Source organism: Astyanax mexicanus, chromosome 15 (genome assembly GCF_023375975.1).
Source record: "Astyanax mexicanus isolate ESR-SI-001 chromosome 15, AstMex3_surface, whole genome shotgun sequence".
Taxonomy (NCBI): Eukaryota; Metazoa; Chordata; class Actinopteri; order Characiformes; family Acestrorhamphidae; genus Astyanax; species Astyanax mexicanus.
In genome coordinates, this window is record NC_064422.1 from 43819104 (window position 1) to 43833802 (window position 14699).

At 38.9% G+C, this 14699-nt stretch overlaps 1 protein-coding gene across 4 annotated transcripts in view; it reads left to right on the top strand.

The window, feature by feature from the left end:
• The window catches only part of neurl4 (neuralized E3 ubiquitin protein ligase 4), a 44941-nt gene that overhangs the window by 13993 nt on the left and 16249 nt on the right, over positions 1–14699 (top strand). For 2 of the 4 annotated variants that reach the window (XM_022670275.2, XM_022670276.2), the window contains exons 10-19: positions 468–553; positions 2252–2414; positions 4156–4366; positions 4522–4598; positions 5995–6073; positions 7473–7648; positions 7784–7927; positions 9706–9851; positions 12403–12621; positions 13634–13732. In XM_022670275.2, the coding sequence (XP_022525996.2) occupies positions 468–553; positions 2252–2414; positions 4156–4366; positions 4522–4598; positions 5995–6073; positions 7473–7648; positions 7784–7927; positions 9706–9851; positions 12403–12621; positions 13634–13732 (1400 nt within the window). The remainder of the gene's footprint in view (positions 1–467; positions 554–2251; positions 2415–4155; positions 4367–4521; positions 4599–5994; positions 6074–7472; positions 7649–7783; positions 7928–9705; positions 9852–12402; positions 12622–13633; positions 13733–14699) is intronic. The other 2 variants (XM_022670278.2, XM_022670283.2) reach the window with 1 other exon arrangement.

The window sequence follows — 14699 nt, forward strand, 5'->3', positions numbered from 1 at the left end:
TAGCTAACGTTATTATCCTAGCCCTGTACAGCCAGTATATTTTAGCTGGAAAACAATAGACAGTAGTTGGTAAAAAGGGTAGTAAACTGATTTTAGGCGCATTAATTGAAACTAAATGCTTTTATTTATTTTAAAGCGTCAGTACTTAAGATTTTTCTAATTGAATTTAGTACTGTTTCTGAGTGGGGAGAGGGCAAAATATTATAAATATAATATGGAATCAGTGTGCTTCTGCTACCATTCCTGCAAAGCCATATACAGTATATTCATTCTAAAAACAAGTTGTCTGGTAGGTTCTTGGACCTTTTTTCTGGCTATTAAAGCATTTGCTGTTTACCTAAACAACAGTGGTACTGCTAATGCTACTGATACAAGAGCTACTAAAGCAAAACAGCTTTTTACTGGCGTTTAAATGATTAACGTGATCCAATAGTGAACCTAAATATGTGCTTATACCTCTTCAACAGGGACGTGGATGATGACAGGCAATGGAGTCATGCACAACGGAACAACAATACTGGATGAATATGGACATAACTTGGACAGATTAAAAGTAAGTATTGTACCATGTTACTTATGTGTAGTCATATAAAAAGTGTGTGCATGCCTGCACTATTAGGCACACTTAAAATACTCAAATTTTCCTAAAAAATCAACAGTGCATCTAATAATCCAGTGCTTATTATGTATGAATTCTACCAGTCGGGTATTAAAGGGATAGTTCGGTATTTTTGACATGAGTCTGTATGGCATCATCATAACCAGTGTCGTGCATCCACACTGACTTACCCCCCACAGCGTCCTGTGAGCCGAGTTCTTGTCCAGTTTAGGTCAAAGCGAAAGTAGTCCGGCATGTTTGCTGGGGTCAGGAAAATAACTCCTTTTTCTTCCCAAAGCAGTACGTGTTCAAAAGAGTGATTTATTTACATCACAAAAAACTAACCCTGCAAAAGTCACGCCTCGTAAATCACTTGGGTCCTACTTTCTCTCATTTCGTATCAGTGCGCGTCATTCTGACAGCGAGCTGCGCACGCGTCAACTTGTTCTGTGTTTTGGCAGTGCTTAGCAGCTGTGTTCAGACTAGCAACGCAAACGAGCTAACTTTAGGGAGAAGTCTATTGGCTTTTATAAGCTTTGTAAACACATATATATATATATATATATAGCTAGGTGTGTGTGTGTGTGTGTGTTAAAATGGTGCGGACTTGTGACTATCCAGGCTGTAGCAACAAAGATGTGGCTGATTCTCCGCAGAGTTTTCATCATTTTCCTGTGACTGATGTTGCTCTGAGGAAACTTTGGGTACTAGCGCTGGGCATCCATGTGGACACAAAAGTGGAAAAAATAAAAAAGCTTTGTGTTTGCAGTGCGCACTTCTCTGTCCACCCTCTCTCTTTCTGCCCGATCTAATTCCATTTGGCGAAGTTCAACATCTGTATACTCGGGTTCATAAAGATATCCCCGTGGCTCTGAGCGGTGATCAATGTTTTCCTCGTCACTCTCGTAGTCAGACATGTTCTCGAGGCGAGAAGTAAACAAAGCGACCCAAACACGTAGGCTAGCTGTCAGGTTGCAGCGCTGCACGCATTGATATGGAACGAGAGAAAGTAGGACCCAAGTGATTTACGAGGCGTGACTTTTGCAGGGTTAGTTTTTTGTGATGTAAATAAATCACTCTTTTGAACACGTACTGCTTTGGGAAGAAAAAGGAGTTATTTTCCTGACCCCAGCAAACATGCCGGACTACTTTCGCTTTGACCTAAACTGGACAAGAACTCGGCTCACAGGACGCTGTGGGGGGTAAGTCAGTGTGGATGCACGACACTGGTTATGATGATGCCATACAGACTCATGTCAAAAATACCGAACTATCCCTTTAAGAAGCACTAAAGCCAATCCACTGAATCACAGCTTTATAAGGGTGAGTTTTTAGTGAAGTTTCTCCAGCAGGCTCCAGCAAGGCTGGGTGCAGCAGCAGCATTAGCATTAGCCGCTATGAACAGGAAAATACAAATATTAAAGAAGTTAGGGGATAAGAGGCCCCTTTGGCACAGTTACAATAAGTAATGCGTTAGTAATGATGTAAAATGAATAATTTTCATATAATGTCATTAATAATTTAAAATGATTCATCATCCGGGGTAATGGCCAAGAGAATGTAAAGTAGTAGAGAGACTGTATGTTATCGGATTACTGTAAATATTGCTTTCTTTGTCTCTCTGTCTCTTTTTCTCTCTCTCTGTTCCTCCAGGCTGGAGATACCGTGGGCGTAGTGCGGAAGGATGACGGCAGCCTGCACTTCTTTGTGAATGGAGTTCCTCAGGGGCCTGCAGCCTGGAACGTGCCACCAAGTGTGTACGCTGTGGTGGATCTATATGGACAGGCGGCCCAAGCAACCATCATGGACGATATGGGTAAGAGAAGAGAAAAATAAAGATGCGCCAAAATTAACCAAACCATTTTGGAAACCTAACTTGCTAAGATCCCGATTTTCTATGAAATAGAAAAATACAAGAATATTGCGTCACACCCGACGAGACACTAATATCACGAGAACGAGACGAGATTTAAAAATAAAATTTTAAAGAAAACGTCAAAAATGAAAAATGGCTTGAAAATTAGATTTTTTTTTGACAAAAATCATATGACACAAACTTAACAGACTGGTTTCTCTCACACATTGATTCTATAAGAAATAAAAATAAGAATAAGTAAAAATAAAAATAAAACTTTTCTAGGTCTTATATAGTGCAAACAATAAGTGCAAACCACAACCAGCCATATTAAGCCTATGGTTTGTGTTTTTTTTCTCCTAAATCTCTTGTAATTTAACTATGCAGAACCATAACCAGTCATATTAAGACTGTGCTTGAAGTGAAACAGAGACAGAACATGTTTTTAATACAGTACAGAGCTAAGGGATTAGTACAGCTGTCTATGAAACAGTCACGTGTAGGATTTACTTACAGTATTTACATATGGTTTGTGTTGTTGGTCACTCTGTTACCGTTTATTGTTTCCACTGGAGCCAAAATGGTCCAGTTAGAGAAAATTTTGAACGGCCAGGGTCCGGACCGATTGTTGACTTGTGTTATGATTAAGTGCTATATCGCGCTTTAGTCACGCCTAGTGCGTTCGGCGTGACTTTAGTTTCCGCCCGTTCTCGGGCTCCCTATCTCCTTATAAAGGCGTTTTTTTACGGTGAAGGTTTCAGGTTTAAGCTTGACGAGAAATATCGTGCCACGAGATCTCGTCACACCCCTTATTCCTCCACACGCTTGGTGCAATGACCCATTCTCACCAGAGAGGATCCTAAATCCCAAAACTTACAGACATCAGCTTTAATGTAGCAATAAAAATGTACAAAGTAAGTGTAGAATAATTTATGCATGCATAAATGCATTTTCATCTGTACTAGCTGTTACTAGCTGGCGCAGTGGTAGTATAACGAGCCTGACGACTCGGGTTCGATTCCCCCGTGATGAGTGGAGTGTTTATTTATTTATTTTTTCCTTTTTTCCTGGGTTTACCTGCTTCATTTTCCAAGAACAGTTTTTTTTGTGGCCCGCCACTTAATAGCTTGGAAAATATCTGAACTTACTGTTACTGTCGACCCCTTCATTAGATGTTATGTTATGGAGTTTTTGTTTTATTGTGTCAGTATTTTTGCCGATATTATTGCGCACAATACGATATGGCACACTAATAGTGCTAGTCCTCCATGTTGGCTGCATTTGTTGTTTTTTTTTTAGTGAGTTTGGTAAATGGCCTTCAGTTTTAGTGATAAAATGGGTAAAAAATAGATAAATATAAAATGAAAAACGAGACCTTGTCAGGTATCAGTTATACAGTTTTTCACCTTTTCAGCCAAACATCTATAGTTTTAATTAATCAATTAATTAATGTTTACAATTCTGTAATCATGTATTCAGTGCTTCCTTAGTAAAAACAAACAGATTAAGGTTTAGTTTCCCAGGTGTAGTCAGAGCTGACAGTCACAGTGAAAGTGGAGTAGTGTATGATGAGCTGAGACAAAATCTCTTTCGAATTCTGTCACAGAAAATTAAATGTTTGATTTTTTATTTATCTGGTTTTGTGTGGAATCTGGTAGTGTCATGCACTTGTGAACTTCTTTCTCCTCCTTCTTTTTCCCAGCTGATCTCCCTCCTCTCCCAGACGATAGTTCTGAAGGGCCGATGGCCATGTCCCCGGGCAGCCCCTGTTCAGTCACCGGGGCCAGTGCAGCCAGTGACCTGCGCTTCCATCAGCTGCACGGCACTAACGCGGTCATCACTAACGGCGGCCGTACCGCACTCCGGCAGAACTGCCGCAGTGAGTTCAACGATGCCATCGTGATCTCCAACAGGTGAGTTCTAGCAGAAATAGCAGATTCTTGATCTGCTTTATTTTTTAGATTGTTTGGTGTTTATGCAGTGATGTGAAATGAGTTGGTCTGTGTGTACACTCTGTATGTGTTTGAACATGATTTTTTAAATACAATTGTGTGTGTTTTGTTAACAGGTGCCTTCGTGATGGAGAGTTATTTGAGATTGTAATTCAGAAGATGGTGGACCGCTGGTCCGGCTCCATAGAGGCGGGTGAGTGTTTTTGCTGAATTGTAGGCAAATTCTACTCACCTCTCTACGTCCCCGTCCCAGCGTCTGTGCTCTAGTTAAATTCTACAAGATACAGTAATAATAATAATCCTTATTTTTATAGTGCCTTTCATACATAAATGCAGCCCAAAGTGCTTCACTGAGTAATCTTAAAAAGTGATGATTTGTTGTACCCACAAAGAAAATTATGCATTGAAAAAACTGGCAATAAAAGCACAATAAATTAAGTTAGACATAATGAAAAAATAGAACTAATAAGGAACAGTAATTTAAAACTGTAAATGAGTCAGATTAAATTTATGGAGCCTCTACAGTGGCATCATATTTAAAAAAAAATAAAATAAAATAAAAAAACAGATGTGTGAGAATGAGATCCCAATGCCTGTCCACGATTTAAGACGTAAAAACAAGATCCTAATGTGTGGGAACTAGATAATTAAGTCATGGCCACAACTTAGGGCTTAGGAACAAGATATTTAAGTCATAGTCAGAAAATAATAAAGCTTTCTTTTCTGGAAGTTAGTGTGCATGAAGAAACTAAATATTACATCAAAGCTCTAATCCAAAAATAATCTTAATTTTTATTTTTTATCTCTGAAAGAATTATAATGATATGTTGGAGTCCCTTGCAGTGAGACATGGAATAATTCTAAGTAAAACACACTTAATTCTCATACTAAAAGCTGATTGGCTCAGACACAGACAGTATGCAGACCTGTTTACCTTCTTTACGGAGTCATATTGTGCACAAGCCTTGAGAGCTGCTCACTTGATCTGTGAAGCAAAAGGATCTTGTGGCCACGCCTTAATGGCTACAGTATAATTAACTAGTATCTTTGCCTTAATAAGTCATTCCCAAGCTTTAATTACCTCATACCATGCCTTAATTGTCTTATTCCCATGCATTAGGTTCTCATTCCCACACCTTAATGACCTCGTTCCAACTCATTAGGATCTCATTCTCATTTCTTAATGATCTCGTTCCCACGCATTAGGATCTCGACTCCACGCCCTAATTATCTTGTTGCCATGCCTTAATTTTCTTATTCCCGCGCATTAGGTTCTCATTCCCACACCTTAAAGATCTCGTTCCCACACATTAGGATTTTGTTCTCATGCCTTAATTATTTAGTTCCCATGCATTAGGTTCTCATTTTCATGCCTTAATAAGTTGAGGCCATGCATTAGTTTATTAATATGTTATATTAGGGGCTTCATATAAATTGACTAAAATAAAAGTAACATAAGGCAGGGGTGCTATATCTGGTTTTGGAGAGATACCACCCTGCAGAGCCACATTTATCTCCCTTATTTTTAATATGGAAAAACTTTTAGAATAAAGTAAACATGTAACTTATGTTTCTGCCGTGTTGTATAGGAGTGACTGCAATCAGACCTGAGGAGCTGGAGTTCCCCAACACCATGACTGACATCGACTACGACACCTGGATGCTGAGGTCAGCTTTAAGTATTTTTATATTTTGTTTATTTATTTATTTTTTAAACATACTACATATCTTAAATGAGTCAGGGATGAAAATTAAAATACCCTACTGCTACAAATATGCCTAATTGGCATATTATTATATTATTTATTATTAGGATATTATTATTTATATCTAGGTTATAGCTTGTCTTTGTTTTTTTTCTATGTCTGTATTAATTTTAAAATTTCATGTCATTCACGCAAATAGAATAAGCCTGCTCATTGTGCATCGGGAAACTTGTTTATTGTCAACCAGTGTTGGGCACCTTACTTTGAAAAAGTAATCAGTTATATTTACTAGTTACTTCTCCAAAAAAGTAACTGAGTTACTAACTGAGTTACTCCACTATAAAAGTAACTAGTTACCAGTAAAAGTAACTATTGACTTACTTTTGTTACTCGCCCCTTAAAAAATGTACAAAAGAAAATAAATGATGTAATTTCTATTAATATTAGAAAAATAACAAACGAAAATAAACCCAAAATTTTGACAAAAACATAATCTAACGAATTTTAAAACATAGAAACGAAAAACGTTAAAATGATTTTAATATAACATAATATAATATAACAGCGGGATAAAACAGTTTAGTGTCAGTCATTAAAAAAAAAAAACGTTTTGATAAATAAGGTCCTATAAGTGAAGTAAAATATATGGTATTAAAAGGTATTAAAATCACATATTTATTGATATTTAATCAAGAGAAATCAGGCAGAATGCGCCGCACCGCACTGCGCTCTCTCTCCCTCCCTCCCTCCCGCAGCGCGGAGCTGAAGTCAGTGTGAGGCTAGAAATAATATAACAACTCAGTTTAGTTAAATAAATGATGAGTGAGGACCTGTAAAGTTAATCAAATACTGTCAAATATAAAGGATAGGTTGAGGTTTCAACTATATGAAACTGAAACTAACTGAAACTGATATTATTCTGCACACTATTAGATAGCCTTTGATTGTGTGTTTATTCATTTTAAGTATTTTTAGTATTTTATTGATCAAACACCCCCCCCCCCTCCCCCGCAAACGATATCATCGTCCATCGTGATGTTTCACTGTAAACATCGTCATCTGCCAATTAAGGAGACATGGCCCAACCCTATCGTCGATTATATCAACTAATCGTTGCAGCCCTGCCGTCTTCTCGCGTCTTTTTTCCTTTTGTTTTATAAATTGGATGTATAAGTGGCTCTTGAAATGAGAATTAAAAATGTCAGATTCGTTGTGTATTTTTTGCTGTTAGCACAGCCACACAAACCACACACCTGTATCACATATGACTAAAGAGGTCAGATTTGTCACATTTACCTGCTCATAGTCTAAAACTTCTCATGTTTTCTCATGGCGTCTTTTCTTTCTTGTACCTGTTCCAGTGGCACGGCAATCATGCAGGACGGGAACACCATGCGGAACAACTACGGCTGTGATCTGGACTCCCTCAGCACCGGCTCCAGGATCGGCATGATGAGGACGGCCTCTGGAGATCTGCACTACTACATAAACGGAGTGGATCAGGGAGTGGCTTGTACTGGACTGCCACCAGGTAAAGGTGAATGGAACCAGTTTACTCATCTCTACACGTCACGGTTCCGTTGCAGCTTGAGCCGCTGCTGTAAATGAAAATGTTGGACACTGTAAACCTCTTCTGTTGTTACCCCTCTCTTGTTTTTCCTCTCTTTCTCAGAGGTGTATGCAGTGATTGATTTGTATGGCCAGTGCGTGCAGGTGTCCATTACTAGCTCATCCGGCCCTCTGGACAATAGCCTGTGTACCAGTAATATCACAGAAAAGAGTTTTCCCATACACTCGCCAGGTAGTGTGCCTATGGGTGAGCATGGTGTGCCCCAGCGCTGAGCTTTTTAAGGGCTTGTTCTTACATCGTTGATCTGTATTTTGTTGATTTTGAAGAGATAAAGTATGTAGTTTTTGGTAATTTAATATTTAATGGCAACTAGAAGAGCTGAAAACCCTTTATCATTTCATTATTATGGGTAATTATCAGAATACTATGCCTTTTATCCACTTCTAACTTAAAAAAAAAAAAAAATAATATTCTTCTTATTTTCCCAGCTTAAAAACTTTTTATTTCCTGTCATGCATGCATACAGTTTTAGCAAAAATTGACATTTGATGGAAATGTGATTAATCTAGAGCTGCAGTCGTGTTGAATTTTTAAGGTGACTTTTGTTCTGTTTCAACAATTTTCTAAAATTATTTAATAATTACCTTAATATTTTTTTAACCACAACAGTGTGGACAACTTTTAAGCTCTTTAAGCTACAGTATCTCAACTAATCTCAGTAATCTCATATTTTTGTAAATGTTTCTTTTTATGGGACAACACTGAAGATGTGATAAGTGTAAAGACCATAGGACATATTTTGGCTGGGTTACACATGGTTCCAGTAATCCATGCTTTTAGACTGCTTCCCTTCAGCAAACTGCTTGCAGGCTTTCTTGTGCATCAGCTTCAGAAGAGGCTCCCTTCTAGGACAGTTCCATGCTGACAGAGTTGGTTCAGTGTGCATGGCGTATGGTCTAAGCCCTGCAGGCTGACCTCCAACTTGTTCAACCTCTGCAGCAATACTGGCAGCACATTTATTTTTAAAAGCTAACCTCTGTATATTGTGCTAAGCATTCGGACTCTACTTCTTTGTTTGTTTGTTTGACACTAGGGAGGCCTGTACTGGAAAACTGCTGTATGAACTTGGCCATCATGCTGCATCACAGTTTCAGGGTGTTTGCAATCTTCTTATATCCTATAGGTCGTCTTTGTGGAAAATGTCAGTTCTGTTTCTCACATCGAGAGAGAACGAGAGTTCTTTGCCATGAGGTGGCATGTTCAATATCTAGTTGCCAGTCTGTAGGAATTGAATCCAAATAACCAAATTTAACACCTGAGTTACTCTGACGTGGCACAAGACCCTGGGGAGGAAAATGGCAAATTAGGCACAATTTGTCCATTGTCACTTAGAGGTGTACTCAACTGTATTGCAGTGTATTATTTGCTGGGTGTTAAGTGAATTATTTTGAGGGCACAGTAAATTTACACTGTTATCAGGGTTCATACTGTCATGAAAAAGTTTTTGAAAAAGTCATGGAAATTTGCTCTATAAATTTTCATTTATTGACAGAGAAGCTATTTTAAAGTAACAAATACATCAGATCAGTTAGTTTAGTAATTTAGACATATTTTAGACACATTTTATTATTAAAGGTTCCGTGTAAACATTGCTTAAAGATATTTTTAGGCCTATTATCAATTTCGATTGTAGTTTATTGTTGTTTGTCCATGTCTGCACTGGTGTTATAAAGATCGATTGTTTTAAAGGCATGGAAAGTATTGTTTAAAAAGTGTATGAACCCTGTGTTATACTGTAGCTGTACACTGTATTAAAATATCAGTGTTAAAGTCACAGTATCTTCAGTGTTGTCCCTAAAAAGACATAGTAAAATATTTATAAAAAGAACACAAAAGGCATGTTATATTGATATTGACCCAAATATGATCTGACTGTATAATTAGTATTATTTTTAATGTGTTTTATAATATTGTCATGTTTATTGATCATTCTTATTCAGACTGGTCTCTCTGTCTCCCTGTAGTGGCAGGTGTTGCTCATCGCCTGCACAGCAAACATGGGAAGAATGTGGTGTTACTGGGAGATGGTTGTCAGGCAGTCAGGGTGGGAGGTTACGCTCACGGAATCGTCTTCAGTGCGAAGGAGCTCAAGACTGATGAACTGTTCGAGGTGAGAACTGAAGAAAAAGAACTCAACCATTTTATTGTGCATTGTTTATTTTAGGGACAGTACAGTAATTTACAGTAAACGGTAGGGGTGTCACGATTTCGATTTTTCATCAAAATCGATCGAAATTAAGTCATGGTCTTGAGCATCAAAGTCAGAAAAAGAGGATTGACGATTCCTACTGCAAATGGCGCAGCACACTACGCAAATAGCGCAGCACACTACGCAAATGACACAACGCAAATGTCGCAGCTCGCTACGCAAATGGCGCGACTCGCTACGCAAATGGCTCAGCACGCTACGCAAATGGCGCAGCACGCTACGCAAATGAAGCAGCACGCTACGCAAATGGCGCAGCACGCTACGCAAATGGCGCAGCACGCTACGCAAATGGCGCAGCACCCTACGCAAATGGCGCAGCACACTACGCAAATGGCGCAGCGCGCTGTAGCTCAAAGAATGTGGACATTCTCATCTTCTTAAAGAAAAACTTGAAAATATAAAAATAACAGTTGTTTTGTCTAGCCTCAAATATGTTAATAATTTTGGTACCCTAAGGAGCATCTTTCTCTCAGATAAAGTTAATAATATATCTTTATTAAAGAAAAAAAATTGACCAAAAAAGTTATAGTAGGACAGAGTTCAGTTTGTTAAGGCTCTAATTGTTCTATTATTTTGTACATGACTGTTCCTGTATTTTTTTATTATTTATTTTGTTATGTTGCACATTGCTGTTTTAATAGTGCACACTGCTGCTACCATAAAAAGCCACTAGATGGCATTACACATATATCTTAATTAAATTATTTAAATTTGACCATTAGTGCCTAATGTGGTGTATTACAGATCACTTGTATCACTTTGCATCACTTATATCAAGCCCACCTTTTGAAATAAGATATTGTAAATTTGATGAATCAAAGCAATGACTGATCATAGACTAATCTAAAACTGGCATAGGCCTCTCTGCTGTAAAAAAAAGAAAAGAAAAAGGAAAATCTAGAATCGAATCGAATCGAATTGAATCGAATCGTGACCCTGAAATCGGAAATAAAATCGAATCGAGGAATTAGAGAATTGTGACACCCCTAGTAAACGGTAACTTTGCTCCTTCAGCTTGTCCATACATGTGTTTATACATTTAAGACCCTTTATCCCAAAAGAGCCCATGGTAAGGAGTGTGTTCCCTACAGCACTCTGTCCTTCACTCACCTTTAGAGCATCATAGCACAGTGTGTGAAGTTATTAACTTATTAAAGGAGAACTCTGGTGTAAAATTGACTTTTGTTGTAGTAAAACATGATAAAAAGTTCTTACCTTTGATGAATAGCACACCTCCGCTCTCCTACAGCGTCCCGAGATCCAGAAATAACTTAAAAAGTGCACAAGAAGCTTATTAAAAACCTCTGGTTACATCCCGTAACGCTAGCTTATGCTCCGAGCGCTGCCATCACTGTACTGATAACATAGACATGTGTTTTTTTAATAAGCTTCTTGTGCAATTTTTTTTTAAGTTATTAATGCCTCGTTTTAAATGTCGGCCTCTCCAGATTCTAGTAAGGAGGTGCGGAGCTACTTTAAGCTGGATAACGGTGGAAAAAGCGATTTACAACAAAATGTCTTATGAAATTGTTGGTATATATGTTGCATCAGGAATTTGCACTCTATTTATTACAATAAGAAAAAAATGAATGCGCTGTTCAGTTTATTTCCTGTGTTTCTGATTAACAAAACACTGATTACTGATAATAAAACCCATTTCTGAGAGTGATGTCAGACCAATAAGGTTAGCTAACAGGCCCGTGTTTCAGCTAAATGAGGCTTAAATCACACATGTTTGATTAAGATAAAGGTCCAAATCATAGACTGTGTATAGCTGGACAGAGCATCTTCTCTCAAAAGTAAAACCACCACAGGTCGGGCGCCCCCTGCTGTTCGGTTTCAGAAAGCTGTGTAACTCCACCCATCCCCATAGGTTTCAATGGCAAAACAGAACAACTTTCAATCACGTTTTTTCTAATATACTGTAATTCTACCTCCATTATTTAAATGCAACAGCTAGTGTAACCTCTGCTTATATTGTTAAATTTTTATATCCCCACAGAGTTCGTTTTTTAAAACGTTATTCAGCTCTATTCAAAAAGGTGTGGTTATTGTAAAAGGGCTGGTTATGGGCGGGACCAATAACAGACCTTCAGCTCCGCTCCGCTCTGCAGCCTGTGACCTTGAGGCAGCCCTCAGGGGCGGGGTTATTCAAATGAGTAGGCTGTCTCTCACCCTCTGTACACAGTCGGGTAAATGATCTCAGGTGTGATTTGTGGCACGTCCTGCAGACTCTTTTGACAAAACTAAACTAAAATTATTAAACGAGTTATTTTGACCTGTATTAGTAAGACACTGAGCGGGATTTGGCGCCACAGATACGTCAAATTAATGAAATACGTTTCTAATAAAATCTTTTTAATACTGCAGTATACTGTATTACTGTTATACGACCCAACTCTAGCCTGTGCTGTTACGGGTTAAAGTGTTTCTCTGTTCTCTCTTGCTGCAGGTGAAGATCAATGAGGTGGATGAGCAGTGGTCTGGCTCGCTGCGCATCGGCCTGACGACCCTGCAGCCCCCTGACCTGCCCTCCTGTCCCCTCAGCGGCCTCTCGCCCTCCCTCACTCAGCTCAGGTCCAAGGTCACCTGGCTGCTTGCTGGTTCTGAGGTCAGGCGGAACGGCGTGCTGCAGAGACAGAACTACAGCTGCTCACTGGACCGACTGACGGTGAGTATAAGAGAAAGAGAGAGAGAGAGAGAGAGAGAGAGAGAGAGCGTGAGGCAGTGGGCTGTGAATTATAAAGAATAAAAGAATAAGAGTGAGGTTATGTGACTTAAAATGCAAAAAAAAAAAGACAGAACAGCATCTAACATGCTAAAGCTAAAATGGTCAGGTCAGTACAGTGAAGCATATGTTAAGCTAGGGCTGGGCGATGCGTATAAAAAATAATATCTTGTTATTTTTTTCTCTGAATGGCAATATATGATATATATCTCCATATTTTTAATCCTACAAGATAATAATAGTTTTTTTTTCCTCTTAATTTAGCTAGGACAATTGTCCCACATTTATCCCCCATTGGTAGTGATGCCACAACACAATGAGCTTAAAGACTAGCACACGCCTCCTCCGCCTCTTTTTAAACTGCTGCTGATACTGTAGCATTGCCGAGTAGCATCACAGCGCTAACGCTCGGAGGAAAGTGCAGCGACTCGGTTTTGATACATCAGCTCACAGACGCAGCCTTGTGCTGATCCTCATCACCCTAGAAATGATGAGGTGAAAGAGCGCCATCTACTGTACCCACCCAGAGAGAGCAAGGACAATTGGACTCTCTTGGGGCTCCAGCAGCTGATGGCAAGCTGCATGACAGGGATTCGAACCAGCGATCTCCTGATTATAGTGACAGCACTTTGGACCGTTGGACTAGTAGTTCTAGCAGAGTTTTATGACGTCAACAACTCAAAAGCAATTCAAATTTCAATAATTTATTATAGACTGCATGTTATTTAGGGACACAGAAAAAAATAGTGAGCTTTTGGAAAAAGTGCATAAAAAGTGCTTAGATAAGGAAATAAAAAGTGCAGTTTAAGTTTTAGTTTTTCATTTTCTATAAACCTGGGCTGAAACATATCTTATATCTCGTATAAAAATATATCAATATTTATTAAAAAATCCTTATACATCCCCCAGCACTGAGTTAAACTGCATTAAAACGTCTTATGTTGCCTTGTTGCAGGTGGGGAATCGTGTGGGCGTGAAGAGATGCAGTGATGACACCATGCACATCTTCATTGACGGAGAGGATATGGGGCCAGCAGCTACTGCTGTGGCTAAGGTATACAAATGTTCCACAAGTCCACATTTATAGTTTGAAACTGGAATTGTGATTTCGTGGCTGGGTGCAGAAGCATAAGCAGTAGCAGCTAACCACTAGTGTTAGCAATTCGTACCATTTAGCTTGTTTTAACCATATAGTCCAATATACTCACCTCTGAACGAAAGCAGAATAGCTAGTGTTAGCACGGTTAGCGGGTAATGCTAATGATGCTCCAGCAATGCAAGTCGTGGTTAGCAGCAAATAGCACTTTTTTACAGCTGATGTTGTCACAAAGCAGCTTTACAGAAACATGATCACACGACAAAGAATCAGGCAAAACATTAAACATAGAAAATAAAGAATACAGAACCCCCAGTGAGCGCGGAGGCAAGGAAAAACTCCCTCAGAGCTGCAGGAGGAGGAAGAAGAAACCTTAGGAGGACCAAGACTCACGTATAAGGGGGGACCATCCTACCACTGGTCAAATGGCTTTTAAATTAATTTTAAAAAGTCCTTATACGTTCACATAGGTTTTATATATTTAGGAGTATAGCAGCGCCAGTAATTATTGGCCTGTAGCAGCAGGAACTGCAAAATAGCTAGCGCTTAGCACGGTTAGCGGCTAATGCTAATACTGCTCCAGTCTCGGTGCTGGAGAAACTGCACTGAAACCTCTTTATAACGCTGATAGAACTGCTCCATACAACCTGACTGGTGAAATTCATGCATAAGGCACACTGAATTATAAGGCACACTGGTGAGTTTGGGGAAAATCAGCATGGGCATATAGATATACATATGTAATATCCAGTATCAGCATCAAGACATCGGTAAATCCCTAATTCTTAGTATTTTAAAATGTTGCTGCTGATTAAAAGGGTGAAATAGTATTATTACGCCTTTATCAGTGTAGAACTTTAAAATGATAACAATAGTTACTGTGGCGGGCCTGCCTACAGCTCTGGAAACAAATAAGAGACCACTA